Here is a 16,829-nt window from a genome sequence, read left to right as displayed (position 1 = left end):
TTGTACTTATAACTTTGAAAAATCCTTTTTACACTGTTTCCTTTTAAGCATAATAATCAATAAATACATTTTTAATTACAGCTTTTTGTTTTTATATAATATAATATATATATATATATCTTTTTGTTTAAATATATATATATATATATATATATATAATTATAATTATTTTACTGCTGGCGATGCTGCACTTTTGGAAATATGTATTTATAATCGGCATTTCTGTTGCCTTTTCCCACAATGTTGTAGAAGAGGTTATTGTGATGCATTTTGGATTTGTCTTCTTAGTTATTGACACAAAATTAAATGAGGTAGACTTCTTACAAGGCATTAATTAAGTAGCATACATTCTAAAACTTAACACATTTGTGATGTCTTCTTCATGAGCATAAGTTTACAAAAAGAGCAAATGTTCATTAAAAAGTACTTTATGAAATGTTTAGAATACATACAATTACACAAATATTCACAGTCATCATTTGCTTCTGCTTTGGCTTCGTTTGGAGCTTTTCAGTGGCGGAGCAAAAACAGTAGACAATGCATCTGACAATACTTTTCTGTCTAAAATGCAAGTTAACTGCTTGTTTATTGAACTGTTACTTTTGTGTGAAGTAAGCAGCAAATAATACAGAGAGATGCCACTGTATTATTGTTTCAAAACAAGCAAGGGTTTACCTCTATTCTTTAATGCATGAGTATACTGCACTCAGTCTACAGACCAGAGATCTGTTGACAATCTGTTGGCTCTGCCTACAAAAAGACAAATGCTCAGTCCTACATTTGCAAACAGTTTCACAAGTCGAGAGAATTATATACATCTAATTTACATTCAAAGGACATCAAAATTAACAAGCAGCAGACATGTAACTGAAGGTGTAAGTAAACCTACTTATGCATTAGCAATGCAAAGACTCTGTTATCATGCCAGTAAATCATTGATCTTTCTACTGAGTTATAGTAATTTTGATAATGACATATTCATGACAGTGGATCCTAATTGATTGTATTGATTTATGGGAATAGCATAAATGACACAAAATATGGTGTAAAATGACCTAATAATTTACTTTGATGATTATTGATTAGGCTTTTATCAAACTACAGGTGAATTGACCCATGAGAAACAAATAATGAATCCTACATAAATGCTGTAAATTAATGCGTATTCTGTTTCTTTGTACATATACATGTAAATCCACTGTTTATATGCAGGTTGTCTCCCAGTATTTCTGTCTCCATTGAAAAGCAGATTACATCACAGAGAATGGTTTTGGCTTATATCGCTGATAATGACCCAAATACAAATTTGTGAGTCATGATCATTCAAATTAATGCACTGGAATGCTCACAGGTCTACAGTATAACAGTGTTTTGTGCTGTGTTAGGATCCATTGTTCTATGCTCCTTGACGTTTTTGACTGCTGGACTTCATGACTAAAGCATCAAGCAGCAGGGCTTTGTAAGGGGAACTTTTCATGTACCAGAGAAATCAATGCTGAGGCAGATGAAGAAGAAAAAAGCATTATTGCGAAGACCAATCTAAGAAACCTGTCGAAAATCTATTACACATCAAAGAACATGACTTGGAATGGCATCTTTGTCTGATTTCAAAAGACAACGATTTTCTATATTTCAAATTCAAGATTCAATGAATAGAGAAGATGTTCCACTAGCAGCCACTTCAATTAATTACACACAGGGCAACACTTCAGGCTAAACTTTGAAATTCTTCAAAAATTGACCTTACTCTCAGCAACTGAACTCTTCTAAAGAAAGCTGTATTTGTTGTTACGGTAATTTTAAAATATATACCATTCTGGTCTAAAGACCACAGTCCTTAAGACTGTGATATCCCTAATCAAAAAACTTTTCAGACTTTATTAAGCACTAAAGCACATACAAAATAACTTGAAAAATTAATAAATTAAATTATAAGTAAGAAAGATAAACACACACACACACAGAGAGAGAGAGAGAGAGAGAGAGAGGAGAGGCATAATTTAAAATAAAAAATATTAAATTTAAAATAAAAGTTGTTGTACATGAATAAGTTACATTTAAGTTAATAAACACTTACAGGAGATATAATTTATTCTAATTTAATTTACAATTTAATGCACAAAAGAATACATATTAAATAAAATTATACAATAAAATTAAATTGCATTACATTAATACAAATCAGTGTGTGTGTGTGTGTGTGTGTGTGTGTGTGTGTGTGTGTGTGTGTGTGTGTGTGTGTGTGTGTGTGTGTGTGTGTGTGTGAATACAAATTAAAGCTTTTTTTTTTTTCTAGAAAAGTCATGATGAATCATTGCCTCATCAAAAACTATTTCCGATGGGACTCTGCACTAGACATATTTTTAATGTCAACCAGAACAGAAAAAAGGTAACACTGAAACCTGCTAAGTAAAAGGCGACATTTCAAAAAGCGATAAAACACATCTTAACAAGTGAACTGTCAGAAGTAGTTTCTGTTTTTGTCCTTGATTCGTCTTACAGAACTGCCTACAGGAGATCCTCTGTCTGAAAAGCAATCCGATTTGAATGTCTGTTTTATTTAGCTGTTTTGTTTAGAAAATGCCGTTCTCTTTGTGCCTGGTCTCCGCTCTGCAAGAGAGGAGCTAGATCTCTTTGTTGTTGTCATTGTTGCTTGGGTGATTTTGCTTGCTTGTTTGTCTTTTGTTTTTATTTTGATTTCTCAAAAACATAATAGAATTTTGAACATCAAATGGAGGCTTTTCAAGGCGGATCAAATAATCTTAAGCCGGACATTAGTCGTGGAAGAGAAGCTGAGGCGGACTGCCTTTCCACAGAGATCAAAAAGATACATCAAAGGGCCCAAGAAAAACACATCCAAAAAACAGAACATCTGAAGCCCCAAATATCAGATAGCTCCACAACAAATGCAACACAAAACAACCCCTCCAGCCAGCCGTACCTGGGACAAGAAGGTGGCCCATAACAGCAAAGTTTCTTTTAAGCCAGTTGTTTGATAAACACCAAAGGAGAATGGATCTCTTGACAGTCTATTTGAAAGTCAACTAAAAGAAAGACAATAAAATAAGCAGAAGTGTATCTAAAATACAGTGTTTAATTACCTTTCCTCCAGATACTTCGCTGGAATCCTGTCTTGCGCTTTTTGCTATTGCCATGGTTACTGTCAGCCAAAGCTACAGTGTGAGAGAACCAAACTCCAGCAACATTACAGTGGAGGAATGCAGACTCCAGCAGAGAGAAAAATAATTTTAGTTTGCTGCATCCACAGGTTGGCAACAAGTACACTTGGGAAATACTCTGAATAATAAAATATTTGGCTCATACAGGTTTGCAATTATTACCGACTATCCCAAAACACTGATAAAACGATCAAAGTCAGTGACAAGACCCAACCGAAATAAGCCAGAATCACAAAGAATCTGAAGTACTTTTATGCTCTCAATGTGGTACATCAAACTCCAACTGCTCAAACAGTTGATAAATTAACAGAATTTCTCATCTAAACAGCTTGTAATGAGGTCAAGAGTGGAATCGTGACTGAAAAATCCACATGTACACTATTGGCCGAACTTGATTGTAATCCCACAATCGTTTGCACTGTCATCATGGCAGCCCACTTCTAACAAGGAAATGTTGGAATGAGAATTATGGTAATGAAGAGTCATGGCAAAGTCACAGCAATGTAAACACCTCACAGCTCTCTGAGGAACCATGTGTGAATTTACAGCAGATGAATGCAGCACCAGTCCGTGTGTAATGACTGTGTGTAATAGTGAGTGTATTTGGCACGCTCAGCATGCTAGTGGCCTCGATGAGATAATTGCATTGCATTAACTCCTCTTGTGCGATTGTAGGCCTAAATCTCAGGCTTTCACTCAATTCTTTTCCACTTGCTTCTTGACAATAAAGACCTACAAGACATGGTCACTAACACCAGTAGAGAGAGAATCCATACATTTTTTTGGAAACGGACTAAACTTTGATGTGCCAGAAATCTTGTGTTCAGATCTTCAGTGGCCACTAATCAAGTGCAGCATGAGCCAAGTTGTGAGTGTGAAATGACAGTGTTCTTTCTTTGGTTTTGGATGATACTTCAATACTGCTGCAATATTGAGGAGATATATAAATCATAGGTGTTTATTTTTAACTAGATTTGATATTTTATTTAGCTGGGAAATAAATGTGCATTATATAGAATTTGAAGTTAAAAAATGAAATGTGGACACACATTTCTTTTTATTATTATTATCATTAAATATTGTGGGGGTTTTTTAGCCAGTAATTTTATTTTATTTACTGTAATAGCAAATATTTGGGTATATTAGGGACTATTTCTCCATTTATTTGTTGTAATATGTCTGTGCGTCATTTGTAATTTATTTATTTACTTATTTATTTCTTACTTAAACTAAGGTTGGTAAATCTTTGATCATTTTCTGTTGTAGTTAATGATATATGATAAACAAAAAAGAAATCGGATCATATGCAGATTTAGGTCAAAGTAAACATTGAAATACTGGCAATTAAATATAATATTAAATGGTTGCAATTAACCATTTCTCTGCTTTTATAAAGAAAAGAAAATATTCTAAAAAATATTAATAAATGCTCTGGGACTTAACTGACAGATCCATTGACAGAAGGTTAAAATTATTAAAATTAATCATTTGAAAGGTACTATGTATGCATGGTCTTTGAAGGTAAGAAAAAACCTAAAGAAGAACAGAGTGAATTTGCTGTCTGAATATGCAGGTTAATTGCATTGGCACCTTGCATTTTGATACGTATCTTTGTCATTCCCTTAGTTAATTATTTGAAATAGAAATGACCGAAGACCAGTGCTAATAGTGTATGCTCTCCAGAGGGGTCAAGGCAGATGTAAAGTTGAAAAAGCAAAGCGAGAGAGACAAGGAGGGGTCACGGGGTATTAAAGCTGAGAAGTGAGAGGTGCAGAGAAAGCGAGTTACTGAGAAATTGAGGAAGAGAATGAGAAATATAATTGAATTGAAGTTTCAAATGAAGAACAGAGATGGAAAGAACGATAGAAAGAAAAGTCTGGCCTCTGGTATCTTCTGTCACTCTGTAATGCAGCTGCTTTTACGGCAGGCATACGGCCCATCTCACCGTGCCACTCGCTTCATTTGGCTCATGATGTGGCCCATCAGCTTAGAACCTAGAGTGGGCATTTCTCTCTCTTTCACTCCCTTCTCTCTTCCCAGTTCTTTCTGTGACCATTCAAAGCTGCTATTATCTTGTCACTGCCCAGTTGTAGCCTCACAGTGGGAGATTATTGCAACAGAGCTGTCCCTCTCCCCAAGAAAAAAAAAGAGTTGAGGAAACTCAAAATATCATCGACATCATGATGCAAGAGATTTGTGACTTTTCTCATTTTGGACCAAAATACACAACTAAGATGTTTAGCTAGGCAGTAAAACAGTTGAGAAAACTTTTTGAGCCTTTTCAACTAGTGTAAATGTTCACAAATCTCCTTCTGACAATTAACACAATAAATTTAAAATTACTACAACTTTCTGTTAGCAATTTTTACAGTTCTGAGTATTGTTTGCTTAAAAAAAAAAAAAAAAAAAAGGAAGTTCGAAACCTTTACATATCTTCAGTGATTTGAAGCAGTATGAAACTGCCAAAGTCACATGATTTCAGTAAACAAGGCTGTGCTATGTCATAACGGTTTGGAAACATTTACAATTTTAATGGTTTGCCATCTCAGGGAGCCCATGAACCAGTGTATTTTTTTTTTTATAGACCTGTTCAATAACACATTTCTATTATACAAAGGAAAATTTAATGGCCTGATTAAAAGTTTCTTATTGGCCTGATTAACAAAGTTCTTTATAAAACCAACTAAATAAGGAATACAATTTACAATTTAATAAAATAAATATTATACACTCTCTTGGTGTTTAATGTACATAGATGATTTGTTTACTGAAGTTAATAGCTTACACTTTCAATAAAGCATTTGCAATTGGTTTGTAAAAGGTGTTTTATTGACTGTGACTATTGTGGTGTGTGTATTAAATATTAAGGGTCTATGTTGTTGTTTTGTTTTAACTAAGAGTTTTTAAATTAACACACCTTTCTTTTAGTGGTATAAGAGGCAAATATGTTTGACATTTTGAATCAGTTGCTTCACAAAATAATTTGCTCTTATGAAGTGCTTTGAAGCACCACATGCTGATGATTCCTGCTGGTCAAAATTGTGTAAATGCATTTTTACACATTAACTGCAAATGTTTTATTGAAAGTTTCATCTATTAAATGCAGTTACAAATCATCAAATTGAATTAATTATGAAGTGTCTGTATAATATGTGTTCTCTTATTAATTTGGGAGGCTTGTTTTGTTTGCTTTAAGGAAGGCTTGGTTAAACAGGCCAATAAGAGACTATTAACTACTAATTATTATTATTATTTTTTTTTATGTATAAATGTATCCTTAAAAATGTCTACAAATGTATAGAACTCATCTGAGATTAGGTAATCACTGAGATTTCCCCCTAGAAGCAAACCTTTGAAATTCTGAAATATTTTGAAAAGGTTATGAAGTATCAAAGTCTTGTTACTTGTCACATGGCAATTCGATAAACGTGCCAATCCACTGGTTTGATTCCAAAGGTTTCGACGCTTCACAAAACAATACTTTGTGTGTGGAATAGTCTCAACATAAAGGCTTGCTTGGTGAACATTATGATGTGTATCAGTCTAACTAAACTGGTGAACTTGCTCAACTAGCTGTTGTTTCTCACAATCCTCGGGCATTTGGAGTGTATTGTTGTGAGGGTCATTCTGTATAACCATCCAATCAGCTACAGCAGAAACTCACACAATGTGAGTTGGGTTTAAAATCATGGATGCTTTAATCTATGCAAATACGGTTTACTCAAACAAACAATCCATCCTGCCAAACATGAGAGGTTTGGTTACCATGGCCACCTATTGGTAAAACAATGCCTGCAATTAGCAGAGCTTTTCTGATATTGGAATTGTAATTATAATGTGTGCACTAATAGATTAAGTTCAGTGATTTATGGTGTGAATTAAACCGCAGAAGAAGCGTGTTAAAACGAAATTACATCAAAACAATAGATTTCAACTGCTGTAATGTCCGAACCATGTCTCACATTATGAACCAGTTAATCACCAGCACTGTGTTTTTTTCCTTGGTGATGTTAACCTTTTCTTATTAACATCACCTGTTCAGTTGACACACTGAAGTGCTTCCTTTCTTTCCTGTAACACACTCAAGGCTATCTGGGGGGAAATGTTTAACACAACGCCTTTATTCTTCTGTCCTTCAGCTATAATATATATTAATCATTTGATACTGCTGTTACTGAGAGTTGCATTGTAATCGGACTGCCCTTTCCCACTGGCAGAGCTAATTAAGTGTAAAATGGATGGAGGTGGGAGGGACGGGAGGGGTTGTGGGGGGGATTGGGTCTGCGATGGGAACGAAAGCTTGGCAAGGACCCCGATACTCGAAGCACAGAGTCTACTGAGGGGATCAGGACACCAATGGGGCCTTCATCTGCCACTCAAACTCCAAGACCAGCACAGCAAACCTAAGAGAAGATGGATTACGGCCATTTGTGATGCCATTAGAGCTATTGAGTGGGTCTGTTGCTCACCGCAGCTTTTACTGGCCGGTCCAGGATCAGCGTGCAAAGTGCTGACATTGAAGACCAAAGTAAGCTGTCCATTTGGTTTAAGAATGGCTCAACCTACAGAGTTGAGTGGGTTTTTTTTTTGTTTGTTTGTTTGTTTGTTTGTTTGTTTGGTTGGTTGGTTTTGTTTTTGTTTTTGTTTTTGTTTTTTATGAAAATTTGGTGTGTGTATTATAGTGTGAGCAAAAAAAAAAAAATCACTTAAAAGGTCATTGCCACTATGTCAGATACAGTTAGGATTATATATGCATAAATAATATTTCTGACGATTACATTTTACCTTGGTTTTGCAGAGCAGAGTTGAATACAAAATATGTTTTTATCACTACACTGAGCTAAAATTTGGTTTATAAATAATTTTCACTCAGAAATTACTTGTAATTTTTACAATTAGTTACAAAGAAATGGCTAGTAACACACTGAATTACATGCATGGTGAACTTTTTACCCAGATACTGGATGCCCTGCTAGGATTTCTAAATTGCCTAAAATGTCCAGTTTTTGTCTTTGTTTTCCTATTGCCAGTCTCTCTATTGCCCTCATACATTACATGGGTAATGGTTATTTGCATTGCTTTGACTTGTAGGTCCCACCTTCTCACATGCCATGATTGGTCGATGTACAATGCCTTGACACTATTGGTCAAACTACTTTTCAATCATTACCTTCAGCAAGTATGAAAACAATATGAAAAATTTGACTTAGAAAACCTAGACTTTTTAGGCAATTTAGAATTTCCAGCCAGGACATGTCCTGGAAAAAGAGGGTGTGTGATCATCCTAAATAAATGTACAACAATGGGGTTCAAAACAAGACTGGATCTAATTGACTTTCATTGTATGACAAAAAACACTGAAATATTTTTAAAAATATCTTCTTTTGTATAGAATAAAGAAACACGTGGATAAATAGTAACAGAATGTAATTTTTGAGGTGACCTATCACTTTTAAAACCAATGAAGTGAAGGTTGGCACACTTTTTAATGTAGTTCTTGCTTATGTTTTACATCTGTCATCAAAGTTTGCAGTCCAGCCCAAGCATTTTTCGGCCCCTTCTGAAGGAACTTTCACAGAGGTGGTAAAGGATTGGCAGTAAACTGAAATGACACTTCAAGAGATTAAGAAAGGCATTCCATCAGCGTCGGAATTCATAGGACACATACGCCTCCAGATAAGAGGCAAACCAGAGATGCCAGTTTAATTAAAACTATCACTGAACAACCCTGTTAAGGACAGAGAACTGTTTGCCTCATCAACACTGTTTTTAATGACTCCTCTATCTCAAAATCTATTCTTGCCCTGTTGTCTAATGAAAAGGGGGCACTGGTGATACTTCACCGAATTCATGTAACATGTTTACATGTTATCATGATTCATTAGAAAAATAATAACAAGAAGAATGTGCAATTACAAATAGCTCCACAAAGCAATTACATATCAAGTGCATGTTGTTCATTAGAAGTACCTTGCTTAATTAATTAGAGTGAATTACATGACAACTAATGCAAGTGTGCAGCGTTGCTCTACAGAAGAGTCACTGTTATATGAAGCTCTTGATCAATTCATTGAAATTCACAATGCTGATTCAATAGATGGTTCTCCTTTCTTTGTTGCAAATATAAAAAGGCTTGGTGACTAAAATAAGCTAGAATGTGTCAAGCAAGAATTAAGGTCATTCTTTATAAAATAAACAACATAAAAAGCTCTAAAATGATAATAATAATAACAGAATTCTTCTCAGCCACCCTGATAAGTTGAAAGCCACTGAACTAAGAAGAGACAAACCAGAAATTAGTGTTCATTTTCTTATTTGGCAGATTTAGTCTAGTGATTGATCAGACTCTGCATATTTGGTTTCCTTTACATGATATTGTGTTTTCCCTTAGTAGTTATATACTGAAGTTTTTCTATACTGTATAATTTTGGTATGTAGTATGTGGTGATTTTCCTGGTTTCCCTAAGCCAAAGACACAAAATTATTAAATAAAAGAACTTGTATTTGATGGATGTGTTGAAATGGTGCTTTTGAGAATCGCTCATTTAATAAATAAAGACACTTTCCTGGTTTAAACATCAATCCTTTGGAATAACAAAGCACAAACCGAATACTATACAGAAATCAAGTGAATTATATGGAGAGAGGCAAATCTCTTCACGACACATGTCAATCAGATGGCAACAAACCTGGAATTTTGCTGCTAGATCTATTCGTTCACGATCTCTTTCACTCTCCTATATGTGGGTCCGGGGAGAGAGAAACACAGAGAGAGAGAGAGAACACTACACAAACACCAAAATCAGGTTTATTATAGTTAACTAAACATAAAACCATAGAAATTATTTCCATTACTTGAACTAAAATAAAAATATTAAAATCATGTAAATTATATTCATTAGTTGTTATTTAATTTACTTTAACTTAAATAACATATGAAAAAGTTTAATGCATTAAAATGCTTAAATCAAAAACTTAAAATTAGATACAAATTAAATAAAAACTATACAGACATATTTAATAATAAAAAATATAATAATAATAATGTCAAAAAACAACAAAATTACTAATATTAAAACTAAAATTAAAGTAAAATGAATTAATAAATAATATTAATAAAAAGCTATAATATTATAGTGAAATAACTGACAAAAAATAAAATTAATAGAAAAAGAATGTTACATTTGTAAAGCAAAAATCTGTTGATTCTTATAATAAAAATCTTGTAATATATGGTAAAATGACAATTTTCAAGGCAATGCATGTAATTGTCCTGATATATAAGGAGAAAGGAGGATCCCTGGAATTCCCTGGAAAAGCATCACTTTTAACAGGTTAAAAAGGTTAGTTTGTTTTTATTTTGTCATCAGTTATATGCAGTGTTTTATGTTGCTTATAGTTAATGCTTTTTGCATTATGTCAGTGTCAGTTTCATTACCCTGATGGTGTTTTGTCCGTAATTATTATTGGCCACAGTCTCTGGAGTAATGGCTTTCCATTGTTCCACATGTGTTACCAACAGAACATCGTACAGTATTGTCATAGCTCTAATAAGTCATTCGTATAATACTGTTACATAAATACATGACACAGTTAGGAACTGAAAAATACAATCATCAAAATACCCTCCTATCATGCTTGTATCATCATCGCTTGATTTCTCCCAGTAAAGTTCTAGCAACCACAGTTGCTACCCAACATTTACCATTTTACAGTGCAGTACTGACCACACAAATCTCCCATCCAGCTGTTCTGCAGTCTGAACTGTGGAGCTGTCCACAGCCAGAGGTGCTGAAACACACAATCCCTCAGCGGGACTTCTTATCTCTTTTGTCAAAACGCACGAACATAAACACTGAGCAATAAGATACGAATGCTCGCGAGTTCAAAAGTTGCTTTGAAGTAATTCCATCACATATGGAGAAATGAGGATGCACGTGATGGAAAAGCCTGGAGCGCGAAGCCGATCGAGGAAGGGGTTGAACGGAAGAAAGACTTTTTTTTCCTTCTTCAGAAATCCATATTGCATGTATGGTTTGTTAGCGAAATACGCAAACTATTTGGGAATTGACAGGTGATCAAGAAGCTTTAGCTGCAGCCCCAGACATCGGCAGCTGTGCCTTTAATGGCCGCAACTTGGACGAGGGTTATTGAAATGCACCCCACGCACAAAATCCAGCACCCCACCACCACCGCGCACTGAGCCCCAAACACACACTATACGCTGTCACATCAGCAACTCACCTTCAGCGCCTCGATGTCCAGCGATGCCGATCGCTCCATATCGAAAGATAAAGTCTAACACAGAAGTTGTATATCTAGCCTTGTAGTTCCCGAGCGAAAGCCAGCCCAGTTCTCCGAGCTGCGGCGGATTCCCTCAGTCTCATTCCCGCTGATCACGACTCCAGCGACAGCCTCAACTATTCAATAGCCTATTTGAAATGTAACTAGTCAATCAGAGTGTCCCAACAGCAGTAACGTGACATAAACAGACTTGCGTGTCGCTCTCCGCTTTCCTCTCCAAAGGCAAAAGTGTTTCCGTCAGTAAAAGACCGTTTTGTCATTGAGAGCGTTGAGCGCGCGAATGGCACATTTGCAGCAAGCCTGGTTGACCAGTCTTTCAAATCAACCTTTTGCGGTATATTTAACAAAATCGGTTCGATTCGAGCAGGCGGATGAGAAGGAGGCTGTCAGCTCCTTGCTGTGATCCCGCTGATTTAATGATTGATTGATTGATCGTTTGATTAGACAGGGCGCACTCCGCCGCTGCCCTACTTGGTGATCCCCAGAAACCTCCCTTATCCAAACGCGCTCCTCCAGCCGAGTCCCGGTGCTCTGAATACGGACTCTGTGTCTGGGGGAGGGAGTCTGAGGAGGGAGGGATGGAAGAAAAAGGGGGAAGATCTTCTTCGAGTGGATTGTGGGTGAATTTATCTGTCTTTGGCGGCGCGGTGGCTATCCAGACTAGCCAGTTGACTTGCACAGTCCACTTAGTCTTCTGCGTGGAGATGCGACCAGGTTCTTTTCATCACTCAAAAAATATACTGTCCTACGAGTTATTCTCCTGGGTCCTAGAGCCACGAGGGGGAGAGAGAGAGGGAGAAAGAGAGAGAGAGAGAGAGAGAGAGAGAGATGCTGAGCTGATCCGCAATGCTATTTAAGTTTTAATTCGCATGCGTGTGTGTTGCATCTCAAGTGCATACTGTTGACTTGCTCTCTTAAACAATTTCCAAAGCTAACATTTCAATGCACAATGTTCACACTAAAGTGTTAGTAAATAATAAAAAAATGCTACTGGAAATCGTCGGTTAACTGTAAGTTTACCTTACGATGTTAGAAAAAAAACAACTGTATTTTAAAAAGACAATGTGTGTAAAATGTTTAAATGGAGCTAATGTATTACCTTATAACTTTATAGAGACATTTATATATATAAAGCATAATGTGTGCAGTTTCAGTTAAAATAATATTGGTAAATATGTTATTTTGAAATAAAATTATTTTTATTATGACTACTTAACTCTGACAATTGTATAGCTTATAAAGAGAAATGGGAAAATGACATTAAAAAGAGCACTAAAAATAACCTACACAGCAATATTACATCTGAAATCATTGTTCCAAAGGCCGGGCTTGCTTTGAGGATCTTTTTTTTTTCTTTTTTTTTTCACTGTGCCACTCCGCAATTAATCATTCCTTGGCATGGATTTTACATACGCACCTGACCTCAGCTGGGTATATTGTGCCAGCCCCAGCTCTGGTGACGTCAACTCCCAGTCTAGGACCCAAATTAACAGCCCACCATAAAGTGAGCTGAAGCGACAGTGAGACAGATTTCAAGTGGAACAGCTCAATGGCAATCGTGTGTGTTCGAGCATCCGTGCGAGAGAGTGTCTGTGTGAGAGAGATATTGACATGCAGTCAGGGAAGGCTAAGAGAGACACACACGCAGAGAATATGTAGGTTTAAATATTGTGTCCTAGATAAATGGAAATCATACATCATCCTCTGCCTTGCAAATTTTGGCCTGTTATTCCTGGATGAGTTTCAGCTATATGTATGTCGCGTTCAGCTGAGCTTGTCTGTCTCTCCTTTTGCGCCTCTCTGTGTGAGAGAGATTATTAAAGGTATAGTTCACCTAAAAATGAAAATTTGCTGAACATTTACTGGAGAGTTGTTTCTTCTTTGGAATAGATTTGGAAAGTTTACCATTGCATCACTTGCTCACTGATGGATCCTTCGCAGTGAAAGGGTGCCATCAGAAAGAGAGTGCAAAGAGCTGATAAAAGCATCACAATAATCCAGAAGTAATTTACACGACTCCAGTCCATCAATTAATGTCTTGTGAAGCAAAAAGCTGTGTATTTGTAATAAAAACATTTTTAACTTCAAACCAACAAGTCCTCTATTCTTAAAATGGTTTTCTCCAGTGAAAAAGTCTGAATCAGGAAAGAAATATGCACAGAACAAGCACCTTACAAGGTGAAGTCTGTCCAAAACAGTTCTAAAAAAAATGTCAGTGGATTTTGATGTGAGAGGACAATAGGGACTTTTTCACTGGAGGAAGCATTATTATGGATTATGGATATTTTTACAAGAAGCAAAAGTTTAAAGCTATGCCTTAATGATGGATTTGTTTCTTACAAACAACATCTTTGCACTTCACATGATGTTAATTGATGGACTGGAGTCCTGTGGATTAGTTGTGGATTACTGTGATGTTTTTATCAGCTGTTTGGACTCTCATTTTGACGGCACCCATTCACTGCAGAGGATCCTTTGGTGAGCAAGAGATGTGATGCTAAATTTCTCCAAATTTTTTCAGATGAAGAAACAAACATATTTATATCTTTGATGGCCTTAGGGGGAGTATTTTTTAACAAATTTTCATTTTTGAGCAATCTATTCCTTTAAGGTAAACTTAGAAATTGTATTCATATTCATTTTATGAACACCTGCAAAACATGTAAATGTGTTCATAATAGCCTATTAAATCTGAGTCTTTCTCAAAACAGGACCACTTGTAGACTGATGAAAGAGAATCTAAAACATTTATTCGATTGCAACATTAAATGAGTAAAGGTATTAAAATGACTTAGTCTGACATTTTCCACATACATTTGTGTGGTGAATGACATCTTTACCCTGTCTGTCCATGTATTCATTCTGCATAGAGACGCATGCTGGCCAAATGAAAGAGATCATTTGCTATAGAGGTATGAGTGAGTCAGGTCCTTAGGGGGAAATGGAACAGAACAACCATGCACTTGGCTTGTACGTGAGCTATAATAAAAAATGATGAAATAACTTAATATGGCCGATGGGTTATTTATGTCATCTAAGAACATACTGTTCTTAAGATACAGCAATATGTCTTTTTACAATTATTTCATGACAGGCTAATGTTTTACTTGAATAGCAATTCAACATGCATCTTTTTAATCTGTCACACACACATATTTAATCTTCTTTTACATTCATATACATACGTGCAAGCATCAGAGCATGCAAGTGTACTGTAGTAGTCATAGCATTTAACCTTTAGGCATTTTGTGTTATAAGGGCATTTTTTTTCTCTCACAATCAAATGCAAGAAGCTATAGCTGCACTCCACCTTTTAATGCTTTCTATTACCCTAGTGCCCTCTCAGCTGCTGCTTGAGTAAAACAACTCAAAGATGTATTATGACAAAGAAACAGGAAACATAATATGTGATAAATATCATAATACTAATCATTATACATCTTCTTCAATGTAGGCTACTTGTATGTTCTTCACAGTGACTTCAGGAGGCATTTGACATTTAATCTTATACTTTGCGAGAAATAAATTACAATAAACCAACAGATTTTGACTTATACCACTTTTTAGATCTGTAGGTTTCACTGTAAGAGAGTTATTTCACCACAGTAATTCTGGCATTTTATAATAATTATTATTATCATTTATTCATTGTAACATTATAAATAACACTCTATTTAACCCTTAGAAACATTAAATAAGCATTTCAAATGCTGCAATTTCTCGTTTTTGCCATGTCATGCATTCTCCATGTTCAATCATTCTATAATAGTAATAGATTTTTGTTTTTGGGTTTGATTGGCATTGGCTGGAGATGGAGATATAGGTATTGTATATATATGTTTAATCTTCCTCACTACAGTACTAAGGCTGTGACAAAACTATATTTCTAAAACATGTTTATAAGAAAAAAATATATATATATAATTCCGAATGACTTATTCAGTTACTCCTGAATCATTTAGAAGGATTTTACATGTAATTCCCATTTTGAAATCCCGACAAATACTACAAGTCCCACAAAGCAATTTTGCGGCCTCTGATTGGAGGCGATTGTAGCCAATCAATGCGCTCAGCAGTACTGTGATGCGATAAGAGCATCTTCCATCATGGCGGTTTTCAAGGGATTTCCACTCAACCTGCTGTTTGCATCCATACTGTTGATTCTGCTGCTATGTATTCAGTCTGGAGGAGGTCAGAAGAAAAAAGAGGTACTGATGCATTATTGAAGCTGCCTTTCACAGCATCCAGTGATGTTGATTTCTGGCAAAAATCCTATAGTGTTCGCGTCCAACTCGAGCATCTGTATTACCAGCCGGCGCAGTTAAATGATGTTGACATATAAATGACCCAGAGACGGCTATTTTTAAAGCTGCACGACAAGAACAAGACGCTGTTCTAATATAAACATGTTTTTGCATCAATGTTCTGGCAGAATGCCCCTTGCGTTTTATCCAGACGGGTGTCCGTTCCATTGTGATTGTGAACGCAGCCGAGTGCGCGTGCCCGTGACGCTGTACGCGTGCCCTTATGATGATAAACTATTCTGTAGAAGCAAATAATAATAATTGAACGTTAAACAAAAGTAGCTGACAATATTGGATGTTTGAAAAGGTGGCGCTCTTTATTTCTGGATTCATATAAATACATTTAAATTCATCTAAATGTTGAGTAAGCTTGTTTATTAATTTATATTATTTATATTATTATTAATTAAATCGTTTGGTTGTTTGACTGAACACTAAGGTTATTTTATAAAATTTCATCTTTAATTTAGATACTTAAATTTAGATAGTTAATTTAGATACTTTTAATTTATCTACTTACATTTTAAGTTACACAGCTTTCTATATTTTTATATTTAGATAGCCTTTTTTTGTTTTATATTTCTGAACATGTTTTTGAAGTATCAGGTTGATACTTGAATCATTGGTGTTATATTAATTGCAAATAATGTAGATGAATTAAAATAACATTACTTTTTACTTTTTTATTAAGTTGTAATAATTCCTAACCGCCTTCATAATTTACTGCAGTGTTTCTGAAATTCAGGTGAACTGCTAGACAGAGTCTAGACAGTCTCTAGATAGTCTCTCTTTGTCTCTTCCTTTCTTACTTGATGGTCTCTCTCTCTCTCTCTCTCTCTCTCTCTCTCTCTCTCTCTCTCTCTCTCTCTTTCTCTCTCTCGAGAAAATATGATGTGTATTTGACCTTTTCCTCTCCCCTGCAGCAGAGGAGCAGGGAAATGATCATATTGAGCACAAATCAGGCAAAGTGGTGAAGCAGCAACTTTCTGCTTTCCCCTCTTGCATTTTTAAACTGATTTCTTCATATTTCTTCTTCCTCTTT

At 35.5% G+C, this 16,829-nt stretch overlaps 2 protein-coding genes across 3 annotated transcripts in view; one reads left to right on the top strand and one right to left on the bottom strand.

The window, feature by feature from the left end:
• Positions 1-12,260, bottom strand: part of LOC109069888 (zeta-sarcoglycan) — a 248,417-nt gene extending 236,157 nt beyond the window's left edge. The window contains 1 exon segment of the mRNA XM_042716726.1: positions 11,424-12,260. Coding sequence (XP_042572660.1) covers positions 11,424-11,462 — 39 coding nt within the window. The 5' untranslated portion in view covers positions 11,463-12,260.
• A 3,278-nt stretch (positions 12,261-15,538) lies between these two features.
• The window catches only part of LOC109093849 (tumor suppressor candidate 3), a 73,316-nt gene continuing 72,025 nt past the window's right edge, over positions 15,539-16,829 (top strand). For both annotated transcript variants that reach the window (XM_042716725.1, XM_042716724.1), the window contains exon 1: positions 15,539-15,691. In XM_042716725.1, the coding sequence (XP_042572659.1) occupies positions 15,590-15,691 (102 nt within the window). In that variant the 5' untranslated portion in view covers positions 15,539-15,589. The remainder of the gene's footprint in view (positions 15,692-16,829) is intronic.

This window comes from Cyprinus carpio, chromosome B1 (assembly GCF_018340385.1).
Source record: "Cyprinus carpio isolate SPL01 chromosome B1, ASM1834038v1, whole genome shotgun sequence".
In the NCBI taxonomy this organism is placed as follows: domain Eukaryota; kingdom Metazoa; phylum Chordata; class Actinopteri; order Cypriniformes; family Cyprinidae; genus Cyprinus; species Cyprinus carpio.
This window is presented reverse-complemented; position numbering and strand designations above follow the sequence as displayed.